At 43.2% G+C, this 24898-nt stretch overlaps 1 protein-coding gene across 1 annotated transcript in view; it reads right to left on the reverse strand.

Annotated features, from left to right (window-relative positions):
* The window catches only part of VSTM4 (V-set and transmembrane domain containing 4), a 102658-nt gene that overhangs the window by 22900 nt on the left and 54860 nt on the right, over positions 1–24898 (reverse strand). Inside the window, exons 6-7 of the mRNA XM_003278169.3 lie at positions 11489–11595; positions 9982–10043 (exon numbers count right to left, since the gene is read on the reverse strand). Of these exons, the coding sequence (XP_003278217.1) occupies positions 9982–10043; positions 11489–11595 (169 nt within the window). The remainder of the gene's footprint in view (positions 1–9981; positions 10044–11488; positions 11596–24898) is intronic.

Genomic DNA, 24898 nt, shown 5'->3' on the forward strand with positions numbered 1-24898 from the left:
GGCAAGGCTACATACACCCGGCTGACATATGGATGAGCTGTTCTGGAAAGGTTTGCAGGAATTAGGGAGAGTCACAAGGACTTTTAGAATTCTCATACTTAGTTTTCTCCTTGTTGACAGATAAAACAACTCCCTTTCTCCCCAGGGGACTGACCTGTCTCACTAAAGTGAAAGCAGAGTCCTCTCTGGAGGTGGGTGGCAGCGACTCTGGATCCTGACAGCGTTGACCCTACCAGAGGTGCCCACTTAGTTTGAAAAGTTATTCAGAGTCAGAGCCACACTTCTCAAACTTTACTGTTTATCATATTCATCTGGGACCTTGTTAATTGCAGGTTCCACTTCAGTAGGTCTGAGTCAGGGCCAGAGATTCCACTTTTCCAACAAGCTCCCAGGCAGTGCCTGGCCTTCTGGCCCACAGTTGGAGCAGGGAGAACTCAGACTAAGTTCCAACCACAGATCCTCCCACGCAAACATTATTCATCATTCATTCCATATACATTGGCCAAAGGGGCACTCTAGTGATTCCAGGTTCCCTGCTGAGGATATCATTAGGGGTAAGACCAGTTCTCCCTGACTTTAAAACCAGTTTCCATGTAAATTTAAAGCTTCTGGGATTCAAGGGACACAATGAACAGAATGAAAAAGTCACTACAGGACAGGTGAAAATTTTGGCAAATTATGTAACTGATGTGGAATTAAAATTCACAATATATAAAGAACTCCTACAACTGGACTTGAACAGCCATTTCTCCAAAGATAGACAAATGGCTGACAAGAACATAAAAAGATGCTCAACATCACACATTAGGGAAATGCAAATCAAAACCACAATGAGATACCACCTCATACCCATTAGGATTGCTACTATCAAAAAAAAAAAAAAAGGAAACTAACAAGCATTGGTGAGGATATGAAGAAATTGAAACCCTGTGTGCTCTTTGTAGGAATGTAAAATGGTGCAGCTGTTTTGGAAAACAGCGTGGCAGTTTCTCAAAAAACTAAAAATGCCATTACCATCTGATCCAGCAATCCCCCTTCTGGGTATATAACCAAAAGAATTAAAAGCAAGAACTCAAACAGATATTTGTACACCATGGTCATGTCAGCATTAGTCACAACAGCCGAAAGATGGAAGCAACTCCATTGTCCAGCAAGGGATAAATGGATACAAAAAATGTGGTACATACTTACAATAGATTATTAGGCCTTAAGAAGAATGAAAATTCTCATACACACAGCAACGTGGATGAATAAGGACATTATGCTAAGCAAAATAAGCCAGTCACAAAAAGACAAATACTGCATGATTCCACTTCTATGAGGTCGCTAAAGCAGTCAAATTCATAGAGACAGAAAGTAGAATGGTGGAAGCCAGGGGCTGGGTAGGTGGGAGTCAGCGGTGCTTCTTGAGTACAGAGTTTCAGTTTTCCAAGATGAAAAGAGCATTGGAGATTGGCCACACCACAATGGGAGTGTGTTTCACATGACTGAATTGTACACTTAAAAATGATGAAGATAGTACATCTGCTGTTATGTGTATTTTACCACGATTTAGCTTCTGGATGGGAATGTCATGGGCTAAGGTGGGATATCCCATGCACACTGAGGTGTGGGGCAGGCCATGAGCTCAGTGTGTGCTCATGTCATGGTGGATTTGAGGTGCCCACGGGCCCTCCAGGGGAGTGTCTAGTCAATAGTCAGAAGTATTGTTCTGGAATTGGCTTGAGGACCCCAGTTAGGGGACCAATGGGCTGCACAGATGGCTGCTATGCCTGTGAATGTGTTCAAGGAGAAGACAGCCCGAGAGAAGCCAACATTCTAGGACAGTGGAGGAGGGGGAGGCAGCCTGACCACCTGGGGAGGATCAACAGCCAGGGGTAAAAGCAGTCAACCAGGGAGCCCAGGCCTCTCAGGACCACCTGCAAGTACAAAGATGGGCAGACCATGAGGGGGCATCCAGGACGGAGGAACTGAAAAGTGCCCCAAGAACTGTCTACAAGCAGGTCGCTGACATGAACAGGCGCAACTTACTCAGATGCCTAGGCCAACCTAGATTCCAGAGAAGTGGGGGGCAGAGGGGAGGGGGCCTCAAAAAGAAGGTGGTGAGTGAGCCACATCTAGCCACATGTACTAGCGTGGTACAAGCACGTTAGTACTCCACAAGCACGTGGAGCTGAGCAGCAGCACTGCGGGAGGATGAGGCGGGCTTAGGTGAGGACAGAGGACCTAGACCGCTTGGGGTCTCAGCAGGACAAGGGTCCCAGGTGGGGTGGGCCTGAGGGAGCACAGGCAGATTATGACGAGAGCCACCCGCTACTCACAGGAAGCCACCTCATCCTGGAGGCGAGAGGGAGCCATTTATGCAGGGAAATGACACGGATGAAGCAGTGTTTTAGAAAAATCTCCTGGCAGCCATGCAGAGGATGGATCGGAGTGGGAAGACAGGTCCCCTGGGAAAAGTGCAGTGATTAAGCCTGTGATGCTCCTGGTTTTCTATGTCTTTCATCTCTGGCTCACAGAGATCATTTTCTCCCTAGAAAACAGGGGTGGCCTGACCCCCTCAGCTACCCTAGGCCTTAATTATGGAGAGGGAGGACTTGCAGGTGAGGTGTGGATGACCCATTGTGGAGGAGGGCATGGTTGATGATGAGGCATGGAAGAGCCTATCCAAGTTCATTCGACTCCAAGGTTGACACTTGCCACCTTCCAGTTAATGTTGAGATGCTGACTGCCCTCCTCCCCCACTCAGGTAACAGTCCTGTGTCCTGTGGCTGTTTTTCCTTTAACTCTGAGGTTTTGCTTCCACATCACAGAAAAGTTCCCCCACTTGGCCTCTGAATCAATAACTGACAGAAAGCAATAAAAATAAATCAAACGTACTTCTGGCTTTCTCAGTGTCTTCTGAAACAAGGAAGTAATGACAGCTTTTCCTGGAAGTGTGTGAATCAGCTCCAAGGCTTCTGAAGCTTTGCTGCAGGGCATTTAGCTCCTAAGGCCCCAGGAGGCTTCAAGGGATGCTTGGGCCAATGCCTCACCCCAAGGGGATGAGGGAGCACTGATATATGGGAATTGTAAATGTTTATTAGACAAACTGGTCACAGTGTCAGACAGAAAGCGCCTGTGTGATCCACGTGGCCTCATTATCTGATTAGCAGAACTTTGAAAGCAGGTTGTTTGGTTGTTTTGTTTTAAAAAAAGGAAAAGCAGTTTTGATACCTTGATTTTAAAATGTCTAAAATGCTTTTCTCACTTTCTTCTTTTTTTTTTTGAGACAGAGTCTCACTCTGTCACCTAGGCTGTAGTGCAGTGGTGCGATCTCGGCTCATTGCAACCTCCATTTCCCGGGTTCAAGCGATTCTCCTGCCTCAGCCTCCTAAGTAGCTGGGATTACAGGCACGTGCCACCATCCCCGGCTAATTTTTTTTGTAATTTTTATGGAGACGAGGTTTCACAATATTGGCCAGGCTAGTCTCAAACTCCTGACTTCAGGTGATCAGCCCCCTTCTGTCTCCCAAAGTGCTAGGATTACAGGCATGAGCCACCGTGCCTGGCCTCACCCTTTTCTTCTTTTGTCCTACCATTTTTTAAAAACTTCTGACTACTGTTAATGTCTAGTGTGCACACTTCTTGCAAAATGCAATTTTGTCTTGGAAACCTAAGAAAAGATTCCCACTTGTTAATGGCATGGGGATTGCAGACATAAAGGATACGTGCTTTTCACCCAGAGCCTATAAATCGTCTAATGCGGCAGCTGGCACACAATAGGCGCCTGATAAATGGAGGCTCTCCCTGTGAGCCTTCCCACTTCTTGTCAATGAGTCAGTGGAGGTTGTCAGATTGGTTTCTAGACAGAGGGGCTGGGGAGCTCTGTGGCCTAGGATCACAGCAGGAAGCACTGTGTTACAGAGATTGGGATAACATAGAACCATTACAGAATTAGACACCTAAATTGGTACCAGGCCCCCAAAATAAGACGTCTCCAAATTATTTTCTAAATTATCCACTAACTTTGTGTGAGTCAACAGGTGGCTATCGACTTTTGTTTGATAGCCATCAAGACTTATTGATCTAAGAGATAAATATCGATCAAACTGAGACTGAGGTCAATGCTGGCCTCCTGGGAAAATAAATCTTGATATTCACCAAAAACTGCAGATGCTAGGCCTGATATTTTTGTCTCTAAACTAATGGTCAGATAGAGGCCCTGCTGAGGTCAGCTCTTGTCTTTATTGTGAATTGTTATAGGTGTAAACTAGTTTCCAAATTGACCTTGTTTCTGGAAAATTTGGTATAAAAACTTCCAATTTCTTCATATTTTAAATGATCAAGGGAAAACCTGTTATTTAAAGAACTGTTATTGAGAATACTTCCATAAAATAAAGAATCCTTCTGAAATGCATATAACTGCCCAATCAATTATCTGTGAAAATTGAGAATTTCCTATGATGAGTCCGCACCCAGAGAAGCACATCAGCTCAGACACACAAAGAAGTCAACAACAAAAAACTTGTAGTCAGGACCACAGCTATATTTGAAAACTCTATTGAATCTGATATTTTTATAAGTTGCAAAAATTGCTTAAGATAGCATTTTGCACCCAAGAGGTGCGCAAACAATTTTCATGTTTAATGGATAAATTAGAAGTGGGTCCGCCCAGGCTATGCACTAGGGAAAGTTGTTTCCTGAAGACTGATGACATTACACCTTATGGGTACAGATCATGTTTTTTAAACTGAGTGTTGTTTGTTCTCACATGCAAAGCTTGTAGGGGGCAATGGGAAAATCTTACTGTAAGAATTAAATATGATGACATGCCAAAAGCACGTTTTTTATCTATCCCTGAGACATAGCAATAAAACTTCAATATACAGTTGTTTCTGTTATTAGCAGGGGTGAGAGACTGGATTAGAAACAACACGTCCTGAGCAACTTAGAGAGAACATAAGGTGGGGAAATTAAGTGTAGTCACTCTGTAGTCACTCTTGAGGTAGTTGTTAAATATGAGAATTAGAAAGAAAAGATCTAAAAGAGCCACATAAACAAACATGCACACCCAGATGTGCAGTGCTGCACACAGTCTAGGACAGTGAACTCAGCCTGTCTATCTGCAGGAGAGTGTCACAGGTGAGAACCGGGATGCTCCAAGGCCAAGGGAAATTGATTGTTTTAGCCTTTATGCTCCACAGTTTCCAAAAGCCCACTGAGTGCCAATGGTCTATTAAAATAAGCCAAAAGGCCTGCTGCTGCATTTAAGAACCATATGGTGTAGTCAACAGAGTAGAATTGATGAGGATTTTTTGATAACATGAACCAAATGGAACCCACTATATGAAAAGCCTGTAGAACCAACAGTTCACTGCAGGCAAAAGAAGACTCTCTTTAAAAAACAGGTGAAGCACAGAGCAGAAAGGACAGGAGCAAGTCTGAGCCATACAGGCATTCGGATCACGCATAGAGCAGCCAGGCCCAGACTCCACACTGAGGCAAAGCTTCCAATGTGCTGGTGAAAACCTTGGATTTTGGATTAAACCCTGACTGCAAGCACAAGCCGTGTGACCTTGGGTAAGTCACCCATCTCTCACTTTGCTGACTCTCAGAGGCTCATGTACCCAACTATGGATGTAGAATTACAGAACCTACTCAACAGGACTGGTGTGCAGAATCATAAACAAATACCCATTGCACTAAACACATTTCTAAACATGAAGAATACAGCAGGAATCACAGCAGGCAAGCTCCCTGCCTTCATGGATCTTGTAGCCTGGTAGAAGAGATGGATGATTAATAGATATAAACACAAAATATGTCAGGGTGGGTGGTGTTTTATATAGGCTACCAGGACAGCTCCTTCATTACATGATGTTTGATCAGAGACCACAGGGGGTGAGTAATAAGCCAGATCCTGAGGAGGACGTTCCAGGAAGAGGGGAGAGTGGGTACATGGGCCCTGACACAGGGACATGCTTGGTATATTTAAGGATTAGCAAGGAGGCCAGTGTGGCTGAAGGGAAATGAGAGAGAGGGATGGTCATAAAAATCATGTCAAAGAAGCAATGGGGGCTAGATCATTCTGGGATGCACTATCCAATGTGGTAGCCACTAGTCAAATGTGTTTACTAAGCACTGGAACTGTGGCTGTGAATTAAGATGTGCAGTAAGTGTCAAATAGACACTGGATTCTGAAGACTTATCACAATAAAAATAATAGAAAATAATAATTGCTATATTCATTACATGATTAAATGATAATATTTTTGATATGTTAAGTTAAATACACTATATCATTAAGATCAGTTTCATCTGTTACTTTTCATGCCTTTAATGTGGCTACTAGAAAGTTTACCTATGTGGCTCGAATAATATGGGGAAATATAGGTGACAGTCATGAGTTTGGCATTTATGTTCAGCAATACAGGAAGTTCAGAGAAATGCATTATGAAGTGCTTATCCTATTTCTCTGCACCTAGTGGAAAAAGTTTATGAATCTAGAATTCCATTCACAGACAAATTGCTCAAATGGAAAGGCAAGTAAAGGTAGTGAAGGGAAAGACACTGGACTCAAAAAAAAGGGAATAAACAACAAAACAAAAGTTAAGTTCAAATAATTCTTTAGAATATGGTGATGAAATTAGCAAATAATGATTGTTGAAATAGAAGGCATAAGGTAAAATAAAAAAGAGTCTGACAAACAGATAAAATTGGATCCATTTCTAAACTCCAAATGGATCAGAGAAATACAGGCAAAAAAGAAACTGCACAAGTACTTCATTTTAACTATCCTGGTGGAGGTGAACTGGCTTTATGCTTTTAAATTGCACTGCCATGATGCCTATTAGTTTAAGGACTTTTTATGAGTTTACTGGCTATTTGTGTATCTTCTTTTGTCAAGTGCACATTTAAACCTTCTGCCCATTTTTTGGTAGTGCTGTCTTTTTATTTCTTATTGATTGGTAGGTGTTCATACGTTCTTGATAAGAAACCTTTGTCAGGTCAGCCAGGTGCAGTGGCTCATGCCTGTAATCCCAACACTTTTGGAGGCAGAGGTGGGAGGAACACTTGAGGCCATGAGTTCGAAACTAGCCTGGACAGCATGGTGAAACCCTAACTCTACTAAAAATATAAAAACTAGCCTAGCATAGTGGCATGCACTTGTAATCCTACCTACTTGAGAGGCTGAAGCACAAGAATCACTTGAACCCGGGAGGTGGAGGCTGCAGTGAGCCGAGGTAGTACCACTGCACTCCAGCTTGGGTGACAGAACAAGACTCTGCCTCAGAAAAGAAAGAAGAAAAGAAAAGAAAATTAATGACAAGAAAAGAAGGAAGGAAGGAGAGAGAGAGAGAGAGAAAGAAAAAGAAAGAAAGGAAGGAAGGAAGGAAGGAAGGAAGGAAGGAAGGAAGGAAGAAAGGAAGGAGAAAAAAATTAAAGAAAAGAAGGAAGGAAGGAGAGAAAGAGAGAAAGAAAGAGAGAAATAAAGAAGAGAAAAAATTAAGAAGAAAGGAGAGAAAGAAAGAAAGAAAAAGGAAGGAAGGAAGGAAGGAAGGAAGGAAGGAAGGAAGGAAAAATTAAAGAAAAGAAAAGAAAGGAGGGAGAGAGGGAGGGAAACCTTTGGCAGATACATGCATAGAGATATGTTCTCCCAATCTGCAGCTTGCCTTTTCATTATTTTAACAGTATCTTTAATGAATAGAGGTTCTAAATGTTAATATAACCCAGATTTCTTTATCCATTCCTTTATGTTGGTGCTTTATGTGTCTTGTTTAAAAACATCTTTGTCTACTCTGAAATTAGGAAGAAATGCTATCTTCAGGAAGCTTTACTTTGTACCTTTCATAATTATGCCTATGATCCATCTCCTGTTAACTTTTGTGTGTGGTGTAGAGTAGGGGCTATAGATCCTTTTTTTCATATGGATATCCAACAAACCCATCACCATACATTGAAAAGATAATCTCTTTTTCACTGCACTGCAATGTCACTGTTGTCATAAATCAAATGACAATCCTATGTAGTTGTGTTTGGGGCTCTTTATTCTGTTCCTTTGTCTACTTGTCTGCCCTTGTAGTAATACGCCATTGTATTACTTACACTTGCTTTAATGTAGATGTCAAGAATTGGCATATAAATCCTCCACCTTGCGCTACCCCCTCAAGATTGTCTTAGCCCTTTGTAATACATACACACTTTAGCATAGTTTTGACAGTCTTTCTCTCTCTCTCTCTCATGCACACACACACAACTAACTGCTGAACAATATTAACAACAAAATAAATAATAATGTAGTTAAAAACTAAAAAATAAATATCCACGCATCCATACTGGTATCAAGGAATTAGTGAATAATAAACAAATGAGAAAAGGGGGCCGCTCTTCCTTATAGAATAATTCCAAATAATACATCTAGAAAGATTAAGAGAAATAGAAAATCACCCTTAGTGCACCATAGTAAAATCTGCTGCAAGCAAAATCCACTGATGAATGCAAAATTAGCGGGCAAAAGTTCAAGGAAAAACAAAATATTTGCAAGCCTTAACATATCTCCCCTAAGATTTTTATTAATTACTGTGGTGGGTTTAACATATCCACAAATTCATGACATGCTTCCCTTCTGGAGGTGGAGCTTAACTCTCCTCACCTTGAATGTGAACTGGACTCAGGGACTGGCCTCTAACAGATAGAGTCTGGAAAGGAGAAAATAGTAACTTCATAGTAAAGAAACCTGGCAGACACCACCTTAACCAAGTGATTGAGATGGGCATCACCATTAACAAGATATATTGATGTCATGTGCCCCGATATCATGCAATGAGAAGGGAGCTCCACCTCTGTGCTGTTTGTCCCCAAAATCCGTAACCCCATGATATGGTTTGGCTCTGTGTCCCCACCCAAATCTTATCTCGAATTGTAAACCCCACGTGTCAAGGGAGGGAAGTGATTGGGTTAGGGGGTGGTTTCCTCCCTGCTGTTCTCATGACAAGTGAGTGAATTCTCATGAAATCTGATGGTTTTATAAATAGCAGTTTTTCCTGTGCTCATACACACCCTGTCTTGCCTGCCTCCATATAAGATGTGCCTGCTTCCCCTTCCACCATGACTGTAAGTTTCCTGAGGACTCCCCAGCCATGAGGAACTGTGAGTCAATTAAACCTCTTTATAAACCTGTTTACAAATTACCCAGTCTTGAGTAGTATCTTTATAGCAGTGTGAGAACTGACTAATACACCCCATTTCTAATGCTCAAAAAACCTCAGAGAGTACCAAATTGAGGGACATTCTAAAAAATCATTGGCCACTACTCTTCAAAAGTGTCAAGGCCATGAAAGAAAAAGAAAGCCTGCAGAGCTGTCTTGGATTGTTGGAAAGCAAGGAGATGTAACAACTAAACGCAATGTGAGATCCTGGATTTGTATCCTCCACCAGAAAAGGAACATTAGCAGCTAGACCAAAATCTGGTTAAGTCCGAAGTGTAGTTAATAGCAATGAACCGATGTTAATTTCTTAGTTTGACACATGTACCATGGCTTTGTAAGAAGCCAACACTAAGAGAAGGTGGATGAAGGTACATGGGACCTCTCTGTGCCAGCTTTACAACTTTTCTGTAAATCTAAAATTGTTCAAAATCAAAAGCTATGACATATTTTCTGGAAAACATGTGCAGCAGTCTCTTTGGAGTAATTATCAGGTAAATGTATGCAAGCAGGGCCACTTTCTATTTTATACATTTCTGAATATGGCTTTTCTCCCTTTTGAAACAGAGCATTTATAATATAAAATATTTGGATTTTTAAAGAGTTACTCTGGGAACTAAGTATGGAGAAAGGCTGACTCAAAAGCTGGCACCTGAGAAGAGAGAATGCTTTTGTTTGGGGACAAAAGTTTCTAAAGCTTTCTGCATGTTTTGAGTTAATAAAGGCACGTTTTGGAATCTGAGTTGTGTCTGAGGCTTAAGGTACCATAGGAATACAGAAGACGGTTACTTACCAGGGTGACTTTTCTCTGTGGTTTCAGCAGTTTCGGTTTATGGAACGTGGGTGTTATCGGAGCTGTGGAAGTAGGTCAAGGGTTTAGCTTGTGGTTCCTCCCAGAACACTTAGTGGCCACAGATCATGAGCATCAGGGACATATTCTGAGAGGTCTCAGACCCTTTCCGGTCCCATGGAAGAACTTGCCGATCTAGGCATCAGTGGTGCCCCTCGGCGGGGGTGATCCTCCCCTAGTCTTTGAACGTGTCATCGTCTCCCTCAGCAAGGTCAACAAAACAACTCTGCATAAAACTCTGCCAGCTACATGGATGTCAGGTGTGCAGGTGAGAACCAGATGCACCCAGTGAAGGCTGAAGCTGGGACCTTCCCTGGGAGACTCCGTCCTACCCACACACTAGCCACTAGCACTGATCACAATGACTCTTGATCCTCACAGCAGCCCTGTGAGGTCATCAGGGAGGGTCTTATTGTCCCCACTTAACAGAAAAAGAAAGTGAGGCCCTTCCCACGGTGTCATGTCACTCACTAGTCTTGAACCATTTAGGATTTGAACTTGGCATTGAAAGTCAGGCTCTACCACTTACCTAAATCTCACTTTCAACTTTCCTAAGGGTGGGTAATATCTACTGTGGAATGAATGACATCGAGCGGTATGATGCCTGGCCCAGGCAGGTGTTCTCTACTCCCTTCCCTCCCAGGTCTACGCTTTTCATCCCCCTGCAGTACAACCACACCCTCCAGCCCTCTTTCTACTCCATGTGTGCTCAGCCTCACCATCACTGGCTTCCCCACAGGGCTTGATGTGTCCCTAGGGGAAGCATGCAAAGCCGCAGTTGAGGAATAGAATTGTTCATTTGGGGGGCAACCCTTGTATTCCCCCAACTATATTTCAAATTTGCTGAGGTATGAATATCTCCTAAATTGACCAGTTATTTTAGGAACTATCTATAGTCAGTCTTGGTTCTCCTAATACTCTTGCAGTTCTTTCCTCCAGAAACACCTATCTTCCTCACTTACATTGCTCTAAATCATAACTGGAATCACAGGATAGCCCTCATTTTATGCACAGAGCAACTGTGAAATAAATTGCACACCTGGTTGACATCTTCAAAAATTCAGAGAGCTTTTCTTCCCTTGAATGAACCAAGAAGACTTTCTCATCCCACCCCACCACCCCACCTCATGTGTGGCAAGCTTTAATAGATCAAAGTGAAACACAGTCTGGAATCATCTGTGGATGTTGATCTTCCCCCGCTAAAGCTATGCTAGGCCATTGCTTCCTCCTACACCTCCACCCCCAACCCAAGTACTGGGCTAAGGGCTGAGATGGTTGAGCACCAGTTATGCCCAGAATCTAGGTGGGGGTCCAGACTATATAATCATTAAATGTCATGTCATATTCCCCATCTGCCTATGCTCCCTGTCATAATCCAACATGGAACCCCAGACCCACACAGATCAATAATGATAGTTTCCAGGTAAGAAACTGCAGGCCAGCTCCTTACCTTTGGCAGGGACTGCAGGAGGAATGTCAGGCTTCTCCTTCTGCCTCTTGCCCTTCTTGGGCTGTAGTGGGACCAAGCTGGTCACGCTAGTGACAGTCTCCCCTGAGCTGTAGAAGAAAAAGTTTCCAGTGAAACCAAAGGCAGATTTGTTGCAAAAGGGAAAGGAAAAAAAACCCACAATGGCTTCCAATAGTTTCTGAGTGCTCCCTGTGTACCTGTGTAAGGGAAGGTTATCATATGGGTAGACTGGAAGCACTCTCTGCTCATCTCCAGGGAGGTCTGGAAGTCTGGTACTGATCTTTGGCCAAGATAAGAAGGGTAAGTTGAGCCAGTTGGTGATTTATAATGAATGTGCTGTTTACAGTCCCAAATTCCTTGGAGGGACCCAGGGCTAGCTTGTGTACATTGCCTAGGGATGCATGGGTTGATGGTTGACACCTGGTTTAACTGATTACACAGTTTGGCTTGGCTGCATCACCATTAGGGTATTATTTATGCCACTAGAAGCTTCTGCTTGAGCTCCCTAAAACCAAGGTTCCTTGCATACATCTCTGTGGTTCATAATCCAAAGGCAAACATCTCCCCAGCAACTGGGAAGGGGTTCTGGGGAGCTGCACCTGGATGTGTCTGGGGTCACCTGTGACTGCCAGAGCTTTCTTCTCCTGCTGCACCTTTACCTTTAGGACAGGTAAAGGGAGCTCACCTTGAGGAGCACTGGGAGTGTTTCCAACTACCTTGACCCTATGTAATTACTGCAGTATCAGCTTCTTAATATGTGTTAGCCATAACCCAAAGGGACGGGAAGATAAGCCTTTTACATTACAGGTAAGAAGGCCAAGGCTTAAAGGGGCTATATGATTGCTCTAAGTGACATTGTTGGTAAGCAGCAAATAGGAAAGCTGCAAACATACACTGTTCCAATATGAAACTTGTTCTCGGTGCTATTCATGGGCTGGAGTTCACAAACTTTCTTGAATAACCATTCATCTTCTTGCAAATGCTTCCTATTCGCTCCAGTAATCCAGAGGCAAGTACCTTTTATAATCTCTTGTCCGCAGGCACATGTCCCAGCTAGGTAAGTCCAGGTCTCAAGAAAGGCTATCTCGCTAATACATACAGAATTTCTAGAAATCCATAAAAATATGACCCAATCATCAAAATAAAAGAAGGTTGGAAACAGGCAGTTTTTACACATAAGTAAAGACTCATTTACACATGAAAACACGCTAAAACTCCCTCAGGAGAGAGGAATTCTTTTTTTTTTTTCCCAAATCAAAATGGCTGCAGTCAAATATGAGGCAAAGCACTCTCGGTAAGGGTGCAGGGAATCTGGCACTCAAAAGTATCGCTGGCAGCAGTGTGATCTTTCCTGATGGAGAATGAGTTCGTAACATCTATCAAAATTACAGGAGCTTAGACTCTTTGACCTGGCAACTTCATTTCCAGGAATTCATTCTATGGATATCCTTGCACACGTAGGAAATGTCGTGTGCATAAGATCAGTCATTACAGCATTGTTTATAATAGCAATGGATTAGAAACAGCCCATTTTCCATCAGCAGGGGACTAGTTGAGTAGATTATGGTGAATCCATGGCATAGGGTCATCTGTATAAAGACGAAGAAGCTACATGTGTCCTGATAAGGAAAGATGCATTGCTAAGTGGAAAAGCTAGGTGTTGGACAATGTATAAAATGTGCCACTTTTACATAAAAATAAGGGAAAATAAGAATATATATTAGCATTTGCTTACACATACATAAAGAAGCTCCAGAAATATTCACAAGAATTTAAAAATAGTGGTTCCCTAGAATGGGGGTGCTAAGGAATTAAACAGATGTGAGACAGAACAGGGAGAACCATTACTGGATATGTTTATAATTAAATGCAAATAAATATACACGTGGGTAATAAGAGATAGGCTATTCTAATAATAGTCCTAGATATTTAAAAATAAATAAAAACCAAATCACACGTTGTGGGAAAAATTCCAAGAATACAGTTCCCACTGAGATTCCCGAGAGATGCCTTATTTTTATTGGGAATGGAGATTCTAACTGGTCATAGCTTTAGAGTATAGGATCAATTGTGTAAATTCACAAATAGCCAAAAAGAATGTGAATTTACAAAACTTTGACCAACAATAGCAAACAAGGGATCCTAAATTCTCAGAATTGTTTACATATACAACCACATGTTCAGCTTCATTCTGTAGTTTTATAAACTCTTGAAATGCCTATTTCTTATTTCCAATATAAAATAATGCATGCTTGTGTTTAAAAAGGGTAATTACAGGCATGGAAACCAAAGAAAATAAGACTGTCATAACCAAAACACAACCTTCATAAATATTTCCACTCTTTTTCCTCTTCCTTGCTTTTGCTTTTAAATAAACTTTATTTTTTAGAGAACTTTTACATTCACAGAAACATTGAGTGGAAGATAGATTTCCCATACAACCCCCACCCCCACACATGCACCCATGATCAACATGTTGCACTAGAGTAGTGCATTTGCTACAACTGAGGAACCTACATTAGACATCAGTATCCCACAAAAGTCCACAGGTCACCTTAGTACAGGTGTACAGTATATTCTATGGGTTTGGACAAATTTATACTGGCAAGAACCCAGCATTATAGCATTATACAGAGTAGTTTCACTCCCTAAGTATCCTCTGTGCTCTGCCTATTCATCCCTCCCTCTACCCTAACCCTTGGCAACCAGCAATCTTTTAATGTCTCCACAGTTTTGTCTTTTCCAGAATGTCACAGAGTTGGAATGATACAATATATAGCCTTTTCAGATTGGCCTCTTCAACTTAGCAATATGCAATTACCCTTCCTCTGTGACTTCTCATGGCTTGACAGCTCATTTCTTTTCTTTTTTCTTTTTCTTTCTTTTTTTTTTTTTGAGACCGTCTCTCTTTGTCACCCAGGTTGGAGTGCAATGGCGCGATGTCAGCTCACTGCAACCTCCACCTCCTGGGTTCAAGCGATTCTCCTGCCTCAGCCTCCTGAGTACCTGGGATTACAGGTGCCTGCCACCACACTCAGCTATTTTTTGTATTTTTAGTAGAGATAGGGTTTCACCATGTTGATCAGGCTAGTCTCGAACTCCTGACCTCAGGTGATCCACTCACTTTGGCCTCCCAAATTGCTGGGATTACAGGCATGAGCCACTGCTCCCGGCCTGACAGCTCATTTCTTTTGGGCACTGAGTGATATTCTGTCATCTGGATGTACCACAGTTTATGCATTCACCTGCTGAAAGGCCTCTCAGCTGCTTCTAAATGTTAGCAATCATGAATAAAGCTGCTATAAACATCCATGTGCAGTTTTTTTGTGTGTAGATACAAATTTTCAACCCTTCCTTGTTCATAGTGTTTTTAAATCATATATTATAATTTTGTATTCTTATTTTTACTTAATCTAAATTTTTCATATTGTTATATTCTCATACTATTCCAGTGAGGAAATAAGCCAATGTTTACTTAGCCATTTCCCTAACATCTAAACATCTCATTTCTTTCTCAGTTTAATATAGAAATGACACTGCTAAAAATGTATTTGTGCATAATGGTTTTTTATTCTTAGACTTTCATTTTGGGGTTGAATTTCTAAAGCTGGAATTACTAGGTCATGGAAAAGGACCATTTTCAAGACCATTTAATACTTACTGTCAAAATAATTTTTGACAAGTTAGTACTACACCACAGCTATGCCACAACAAATGAGAATACCTACGTCATCCTCTTTAACGCCATTTGTCAATTTTTTAAAAATGACTCATTTAACGAAGGAAAAGCTGATTCCTTTTTGATTTGTATTTCTCTGATTTCTAGTGATAATGGACACTTCCCATGTTTGTCTAAGGAGTTTTCTCATTTATTATGTAAGGATAGCTCCTTCTCTTGATTTAGGATTTTTTTTTTTTTTTTTTTTGGATCTTGATTTAGAATTTTCTTGATTTCTGCTCTTGATTTAGGATCTTGAGCTTTTCTTACAGGTTTGCAAGCAACTTTTACACTATTGGGACATATTTATTGAAAATATTTTTCCCAATTCCCTTTGAATTCTGGATTTTTGTTCAATTCACAGTTTTTAAATTTGTTTTTGTTAAAATCTTTTGACATTTTCCTTTCTTCTTTTGCCTCAAAACTTGGGTAGTCTCCCCAACTGCACCTCGCACAGTGTAGAATCAAATATTTCCACTTCCTATTCTCTTTTTGGATTTTTTTAACTGTTTAATATAAAATGGAAGTTTCTGGAACATCATTTTTAGGCACTTATAACATCATGTTCAGGGATTTCCTTAAGCTGGAAAACACCTGATTTGTCATCATAATTTTCCTTCAAAACAGTAAAACTGCACTAAATTTAATTTTAATTCATATTTTGACAATTTGATCTGATTTAGACAATGAATCACCACATTGACATAGGATAGACACTCTCTCAGAATCTTGTTTCTCCCCTTGAGCCAGCAGGACTGGTTGGAAGTTTCGTCTAAGAAAGTCCACCTTATGATTAACTTACGAGAAAAGTTATTCGACATCTCGGGTTGGAACAGGGCTATATTTTGTCTCTGACACAACAGAGCAAGCCTTGTTGGAGTGAGTCAAACCAAGAAAGACAGAAAACAGGCCCGCCCGGAAACTCCCTCTAAATTAGAGAGCTGTTTGATTAGAGAGAAGTGCTATTTGTGGGAGCTCGTTGTGGAGCAAGGCTATTTTTCTGCCTCCAACAAGGGCAGGCAGGATGTCGCACGTGCAGAGGCCTTGCTGTAAGATGTACCAGGTTCCGGCCTGGCCACCTCCCAGAAGGAGCTTCTGTCCCACAAAGGCTTGGCAGTTCTGCTCCATGACACAGCAGCAGGACTGAGTGAATAGGTGCTGAACAGGGGTCAAAAGGCCACTAAAGCTGATTCTACTTCGACTGGAGAGGTGACCCTGGGCAAGTCACTTACTTCCCCAGGCTTCCACCCGCCAATCTGTAAAAGGGGAGGTGTATCTTGGCTATCTATCTTGCAAAGTTATGAGGGTCAGATGAGAGAGTATAGCCTAAATTAGATGGGGTGTGAAACAGCTAAATAGCAACTGGCCCTAGACTCCAGTGTGCAGGTGCAGTGTAGACGCTTCACAGTACTTCCCAGGGAGGATGATGTTGCCACTTGGGTATTTCATGGTGCCCTTGTTTCAGCCCAGTGAGTAGGGCTACAAGTTTCAACCTAGACCTTGATCATAAAGTCTTCCTGCCTAGGATATTACAGCATGACATCCCCTTGACAGCTGCCCTCCCATGATAGAGCGGTGCTGGAAAGCACCACTGCAGGACAGACCAGGCAGGTCATGAGAGAGGCTGCATTCCTGAGCGATGGGCAGCCGCTCCCGAACACCAGGCAAAGCAGCCAACCTAGATTTTGCAAGGTATTGAACAAATTCTGAGCAATCATATTTTTCAGAAACTAAAGTTAACAACAGTAACATCAATGTTTGTGTCCATCCTATGCAAGGCACTGTGGAAAGAGCTTGGTATCCGTAACCTCTGGCCCTCCTTGTTGCAAAAATGGGGACTCAGAGAGATCCAGGCCCTTCTCAAAAGTCACCAGCTGAGAAGGGGACATGGGACTTGATCCATGTTGGCCTGCTTCCTCTGGCCCTGAAGCAAGGACCCAGGACCCAGCCCAGATAACAGATAACAAGAAAACTGGAACAGGAACAAGGTCAATAGAACCAGAGCCACAGTGGCTACTCCCAGTTTAAACTATCTCCCTGAAGAGAAGTACCAGAAGGAGACATTAACATTCCATCGCATTTCAAGTCTGATTTAGATTCAGCGTGGGGAACCCACAGCACTGTCGCAGCTGCTCAAACTCCTGCCCCAGAGGGAGGAGGACAGGCCAACCCAGGTAGTGGGGTCTTGGGGACTGAGGATGTGGCTGGTGCCCAAGACCCAGGGCCATCCTGAGAAGAAAGCGCAGAGGAGGAAGGGGGCATGTGCCTGGAAATCGTCTGGAACAAGTGATGTCAGCTGCCAAAATGAAGGTAGGCATGGTGGGCTAGGCAGCCGGGAATTTTGTGTCTCTAGCACTAAAGAATATTTGGGAGCAGAAGGTGGGGAGCAGGAGGAACAGCATAAACTGAGCTGATTCCACCAAAGAACATAATTATAACTAAGAAGCATGCACCCAGCCACACTCTGCTTTCAAAACTAAATGTGAGGTCAGAGCAACTTGTGCTGAACCACGGTGCCTGTGGCATCACGAGTCCTCACCCCTGCCTTTAACGTCCCTGGGCCATCAAATGGTCCTTCTAATATAGCCTCTCTCTGGGATGTGCAGGAGGTACAGCGAACTGTGTTAGCCAAGGGACTTTCACAAATCCAGCCATCCCAAAGATGCTGGGTGCTTCCTCTGGCCCAGGGTGATCTTTGCACCCGGACATACAAATTACAAATCAAAACACTTTTTTGAGGTCTGTTCAATCTTATTCCTTCTTGAATGAGTAGATGCCCCTCCTCCTAGGCACAAAGCTGTCTGTCACACACTCCAAAGGGATGTATTGTGGTCTGAACTGGGACACCTTGGGACGTCAAATGCTTTTGTCAAGCCAAATATCCCCATTCAGAAACCCTTAGTGCATGGAGCTAATGGAGCTGTGTTGGTTCCAGTCCTCCCAACATCCTTCCAGACCCCCTGAGCTCTTCTTGCTCCACACATCTTTGAAAGGTGTCACTTCAGCTGATTATTTTACTTCCGGAAATGTCCATGTATTTCCTGTCTTCCTGCCTGTCTATCTCGGTTCTGACAAGAAAGATGCCTGACACAGATGGAGGGAGGGATCCATCCGTTCCTTTCCAAGCAGCTCTATGGCCTCCTTCCAAGATTTCACACAGCACACTCGCCACCCCATAACCCCATGCCCAGAACATTATGTGCAGAATCTTGAAGGAGGGGCATTGGTCTCCACAACTACGGTGGCAATTCATTGCCATCTTTTAAAGTAAAATGAATAATAGTAATAACTGTAGATACCCCTTCTCCCCAAGGTCAGCTGCCATTGATAAAGGCCAAGAACTCATGCAAACAGGGGGAGTTTCCTAATGTCTTGCCTTAGGCTTTTTGAACTTGCTCCAGCAGCTTTCCCTGCCACTGAAACACACAAAGTCAATTGGTTCCATATGCCAGGAGCTGCTTAAAAGTTGCAGAACTTCACTTTCAAGATGGATGAATGGTGCCACCCACTCACAGGGACCCTTTGAAATGATTCTTTTCCATTAAGTGGGTGACATGTACAAACCACATAGAATTGTGTCTAGTGCACAGTAAGTGCTTACAGGGAGTCACCTATCATGACCTTACTGGCATTATTATCCATCATTATTAACACAGAAACTGCTCTCTGAGTCCTTGAATCGGAAGCAGGACAAAGCAGTATTCTCTACAACCCAAGTGAGTGCCTATGTACCCAGAAAGGACGCCAGACCCTTGTGGGTCACAAAGCTGTGCTCTCTGCTGCATCTGCTCCATGACATTTCTGCATGCATCCTCTGCACAGCATTAGAATAAATGCTGCTCCTTTGTGAGGTATTTGTCAAGCCATCTCCCTGTCCACAGTGCCCCCATGACCTTTACAATAAATGGTTTACATCACACAAGAAGCTCATCCTTAGAGCCACAAGAAGCTCCTGCAGCCGCGAGGGAAGCTCTTCCTTTGCATTTCCCTGCTGGCTTCATGAAGTCCACAGCAGAGACTTTGCCAGGCTGGTGTTTTTGTTTGAGCTAACATTTTTGTACACTAGCTGGTGAGATCAGGAGATACTTCAGTGGTGCTCTACAGGGTCACAGGCTTGGGTCCTGGTAATAATGGCAGGGAGAGGTGACTCCTCAGCATCTGCCCAGCCAGGGGTAAGGCTGTGTTTGGGTGGGAGACCCCACTCCCTGTTCAGCCTCAGTCCATGCTGGAGGCTGCTCCACTAACTGCTGGGTTGTGCCTGCTGGTTAGGAAGAGAGATGACTCATTCACAAAGGCCATGGATGGATGCATGTGGGCTGATCCCTGCTGGCACCTGTCCCTGCCCCAAGGAGCCTGCCTGGCCTGGGTTCTCATCACCACCTGGACACAGCACTTCCCAGAGAAGGGCAGGGGCTGGAAGCCACCACCCTGATGACCCTGTGTCCCTCTGGCTAGAGCTGCCCTGAGACCTGCCCACTGTAGCATCCTTAGGTGAGCTGCAAGATTCCTTCCCGGACAAGACAGTCTGAGCCGGCTTTTCTGTCACCTGGTATATTAGTTCATTTGTGTTCTATAAAGGAATATCTGAGACTGGGTAATTTATCAAGAAAAGAGGTTTACATTGGCTCACGGTTCTGCAAGCTGTGCAGGAAGCACGGTGCTGGCATCTGCTTCTGGGCCTCTGGTGAGGGCCTCAGAAGCTTCCAATCATGGCGGAAGGTAAAGGAGGGGCCCGCATATCATCCGGTGAGAGAGGGAGCAAGAGAAAGAGGAAAGAGGGGCCAGGCTCTTTTAAACAACTAGATCCCATGTGAATTCATCAGGTGACAGAACTCATTCATTACAAGGACAGACCAAGCCATTCCTGAGGGATCCGCCCCCATGACCCAAACACGTCTCACCAAGCCTACCGACAACATTGGAAGCTACATTTCCACATGAGATTTGAAGGGGACACACATCCAAGCCATAACCTGGATTCAGAAGGTTTGTGAATGACAGAGGGCTAGTCATTGGTCTAATCATTGGCAGTTTCATCCATGTTCTCAGTCTGAGGAAACCAATTGTGCCTTGCAGAGTTTTTCTGAGAATAAGAAATAAATCCAGTAAAGAGCTGGGCTGCACCAGTCTACGACCACTGTTCTCTCATCGAATTCCTATGGAAACCCTTAGCGACAGTGACAACAGGCAAGTCTGTGCCTGCTGTGGAGGATGAAACATTCCCAGAAAGGCTGAGTAAGTGGCCCAAGTTCACAAAGCTGCCAAGTGGCACAACTCTACCTGACACTGAAGCTGTCGGAATCCAGGTGCATGTTCTTTATGCCAGGAACCACCCCCATCTCACAGCCTGCCCTCCCCACTCCCACCCCTGCCTGGAGGGTTGTGGAAGAAGGACACTGGGCCTGAGTGCTGGAATGCGGTGTGGACATGACAAGGTAGTAATGACTGTGGGGGCATGGAAGGGAGGTGGCCAAAGAGACCCCGTCCCTGAGTCTACTGCCCCCATCCTCACCACCTTGCTTGCTCAGGTGGATGTGGGCAGAGGGAGGGCACAAGCATGCATGTGGGTTAAAATCCAAGCAAGCAACAATGAGAAATGGCTGGGGCACAGCATAAGTCTGTTTAGAGTTCTGGTGTTCTTTGAGACTGAGGGCTCACTCAGGAGGAGAAGGACCTGACTCTGACACGTGTCCCAGAAAAGCCCCTGAAATAACTGATTAATCTGACCCTACAACTGATCACAGTAAAGACTGTTCATTTCAGTGAGGTTTGCTTTTGCAAATAGATGCCTCTAATGAGAGGCCATTGGACCTCTCGAAGTCAGGGGGCTGCAATGTCTCTGCAGCCATCCTCAGCTTCCATATCTATACCCTGCCGCTTCTCCTTCCATTGCCTTGACTTTCTGTACCATTCATTGCTGCACTATAACTTCCCTCATTGGCAAGTACTTTATTGTCTCAATCCCATAAGTAGAGGTGAAGCAAAAGGCCAGGAGACATCCTGGCTGGGAATTGGCTTTGTGGTGCCCCTTTAGTCCTCCTCACAACTTTCCTTGCCCTGCAGGAAAGAAAGCATCTGGATCCATTGGAAAGTCATTGCAGAATGGACTGCATCACAGCTCTGTGCAACTGGGGGGATTTCATTTTTACTCCAGGTTTCCAGGAATTTTGGAGCAATTTTATATCCTCCAGCTGAGCTACTCTCAGGGCTGTCCTCCCCGGGAAGGGCACATTGAACCTCACAGATCCCTGAGACGCTTACTCAGGCCCTGCTCTCTGCTCTGCATCCTCAGAGCACTCTGCCCTGGGAAAGGAACAGTCTCCCACTCCTGAAGGTCAGGGCCACCCCTCCAAGAGACAGCAATTTACAACCTCGGGGACAATAAACATTCAAGATGAGATTTATTTTCCTTCCGTTTGAACTTTTCTTAGCAAGTCATGGAATTCCCTTGAGTCTCCAGGTTCTGGCCCAGTTACTTGGCAAGGCCCCTCGTTCAGTGACTGCAGCCTCAGAGCCAGCACATGGTCTCTTCCGGAGGCCCTTCCCCTCCCCTGCCTGAGGGTTTCCAACCCAGGCATCTTCTCCTGACCCTGTGCTTTTTGTCGGTTCCCCCTTAGGATGAAATGGTCAGAAGCCAGAGAAGGGCTTCTTCTTTATCACAGCTTAAGACTCCAGGGCCCCGTTTGCCCATGGCAGCAGCACAGAGCAGGCAGACAGATGAGGGTGCTGGGACCTGGGAGCTCCTGGCACAACAGAGACAGGAGGAACTGCCTGGGCTACAGAGGCAGAGCACAATTCAGGCCAAAGCCAGGCATAAAGGCAATAATTGACCAATTCACTAGCACTGGCGGCCAGTCTGGGCTGCACTAAGTCAAACAGGCATGAGGTTCTAATCAGGAAAATGAACGCAAAGTTGGCCAGGAGCTGACTACCAGGTTTATGGGTCAAGGCCTGGCCCTAGCAGGGTCCTGGGATGAAGGTAGAGTAAATGCAGGCTTTCTAAAGGCAAATCTGTGGGTTGACCCAACAGGAGACTGCTCATAGGGAGAACCGCCACTCAGACACCCAACCAACCTGACAGTGCCCAGCATGGCTGGCAGAGAAGGAGGCAGCCTTTGAACAAGATTCTGTGGTCATCTTGACCTCATTTATCCCAGGGCTGAGGGGAGATCAAATTCTAATGTCCACCAGGCTGGGATGACATCCTTGCTGTACTTCCAGCCTCAGTCAGCCCCAGCTCAGAATGAGCAAACTGTAAGGTAACAAAGAGGGGCCCCAGTCGCCAGAGGCTGCTTGCTAGACACAAAAGGCCAGACAAAAACATCACAGAAAGCAAATCCTGAGCATGTTGGCAGGCTGATCATCCACAGCTCTGACCATCTCCAGCCATTACCCAAGTCTGAAATGCCAGAATCACCCTAGTCTTGGGGGCCTTATTGGGACATATGCTTGAAAAAAGAAACAAATGGTTTTATTGAGGCATAGTTGACGTACCATAAAATGTACTGATCGCAAGTGTACAGTTCAATAGCTTTTAGATTCATGCATCACTACAATACAGTTTTAAAACATTTCTATCACCCCCAAAGGTTCCCTCTTGTATTTTTATAGTTAATCCCCACTCCCACCCTCAGCTGGAGGAAACCACTAATCTCCTTTCTGTCTCTATAAATTTACCTTTTCTAGGCATTTTATCAAAATGGAATCATACGGTATGCAATTTTTTGTATCTGGCTTTTTCCACTTAGTATTGTTGGGGCTCATCCATGCTTTGGTCCATACCCAGTGTGTTCCTTTTTATTACTAAGTGGTACCTCACTGGGTGGATATATTCATTTTGTTTTCCAATTCACAAGTTGATGGATATATCTAGATTGTCTCTGGTTTCTGGTTATCATGAACACAGCAGCTATGAACAACTGCATATATGTTTTCGTGAGATATATGCTTTCAGTTCTCTTGGATAGATTCCTATGAGTGGAATTGCTGGGTCATAGGGTAACTTAAAGGTTTTAACAAACTACCAAGTTGTTTTCCCAAGTGGTGGCACAATTTTATATTCCCACCAGCAATGTACAAAGATCCAATTTCTCCACATCTTTGCCAGAAATTGGTATTGTCTGTCTTTTGAGTTATAGCCATTGTATGGGGGTACAGTGATATCACTTGTGGTTTTAATTTGCACTTCCCTAATAGGTAATGACACTGAACATCTTTCATGTACTTGCTCACCATTTGGATATCTTCTTTAGGAAAACATCTGCTCAAATCTTTTGTGCCCATTTTTAATTGTGTTATCTGTCTCCTCATTATTGAGTTGTGAGAGGTCTTTATATATTTTAGGAACAAGTTCTTTATCAGTTATCTGATTTGCAAATATGGGGCTTACTTATCTTTTCAATTTCTTAATGGTGTCTTTGGAAATGCAAAGGTTTTTAATTACATCAATTCTTTCATTTATGGATCCTGTGTTTAGTATCACTTTGCCCAACCCAAGGTCACAAAGATTTTCTCCTGTTTTCTTCTAGAAATGTTGTAATTTTAGCTTTTATGTTTAGGTCTAAGATCTATTTTTAGTTAATTTTGGGGGCAATGTGAGGCAAGGGTCTCAGTTTATGTTTCTGTATAAGGATACCCAGTTGTCCCAGCACTGTCTGTCAAAAGGACAAAGCTTTCCCTTCAGAACTGTCCTGCCATCTCTATCAAAAGTCAGTTGGCCATAAATATAAGGATTTATTTCTGGACTCTCAATTATGCTACATTGATCTATATACTTTATATCAATACTTCAGTGTCTCCATTACTCTAGCATTAGAATAAGTTTTGGACAGAAGAACTGTAAGTCCTCCAACTTTGTTATTTTTAAAAATGTACATATATAATCTAGAATCAGCGTGTCACTTTCAACAAAAAACTGTTTCCACATTTAGAGAGTTTCCTGCAGCCATTTTGTCATTAATTTCTAGTTTGATTTCGCTGTGCTCAGAGAACACATTCTCTATTATTTCAATTATTTCAAATTTGTTGAGGTTTTTCAGCCCAGGATATGGTCTATTTTGATGAATGTCCCATGGAGCCTTGAAAAATATTTGTTTTTTTACTGTTGATTAGAGTGTTTGATCTGTCTCAATTGGGTGCCATTGGTTGATTGTGTTGTTTAGATCTTCAATAACCATGCTAATTTTCTATCTATGGCAGGTCAATCAGTAGAGGAAGAGGAGGAATTGAAGGCTCTAACTAAAACTATAGATTTAGCTATTTCTTCTCTCTGCTCTTTCAGTTTTTGCTGTTTAAATTTTGTGGTTCTGTTGTTTGACTTGTACTCATGTGGAAACTTGTCTTTCTGATGGATTGAGCCTTTATCATCTAATGTCCGTCTTCACCTCTAGTAAGGTTTTTTGCCCTGAAGTCCATTTTATCAGCTACAGTACATCCATACCTGATTTATTTCATTGTTTGTGTATCTTTTTCCATACTTTTACTTTCAATCTACTTATGTCATTGTGTATAAAGTGAATTTCCTATAAAAAGCGTACAAGTTGGGTCATTTTTCTAATCCACTCTGAGAGTCTCTGCAATTTGATTGATGTATTTAGACCATTTACATTTAAAATAAATAGTATTTCAGCAATTAAGGCTACCATATTATTGTTTGTTTTCTGGTTATTTCCTGT

Source organism: Nomascus leucogenys, chromosome 18 (assembly GCF_006542625.1).
Source record: "Nomascus leucogenys isolate Asia chromosome 18, Asia_NLE_v1, whole genome shotgun sequence".
In the NCBI taxonomy this organism is placed as follows: domain Eukaryota; kingdom Metazoa; phylum Chordata; class Mammalia; order Primates; family Hylobatidae; genus Nomascus; species Nomascus leucogenys.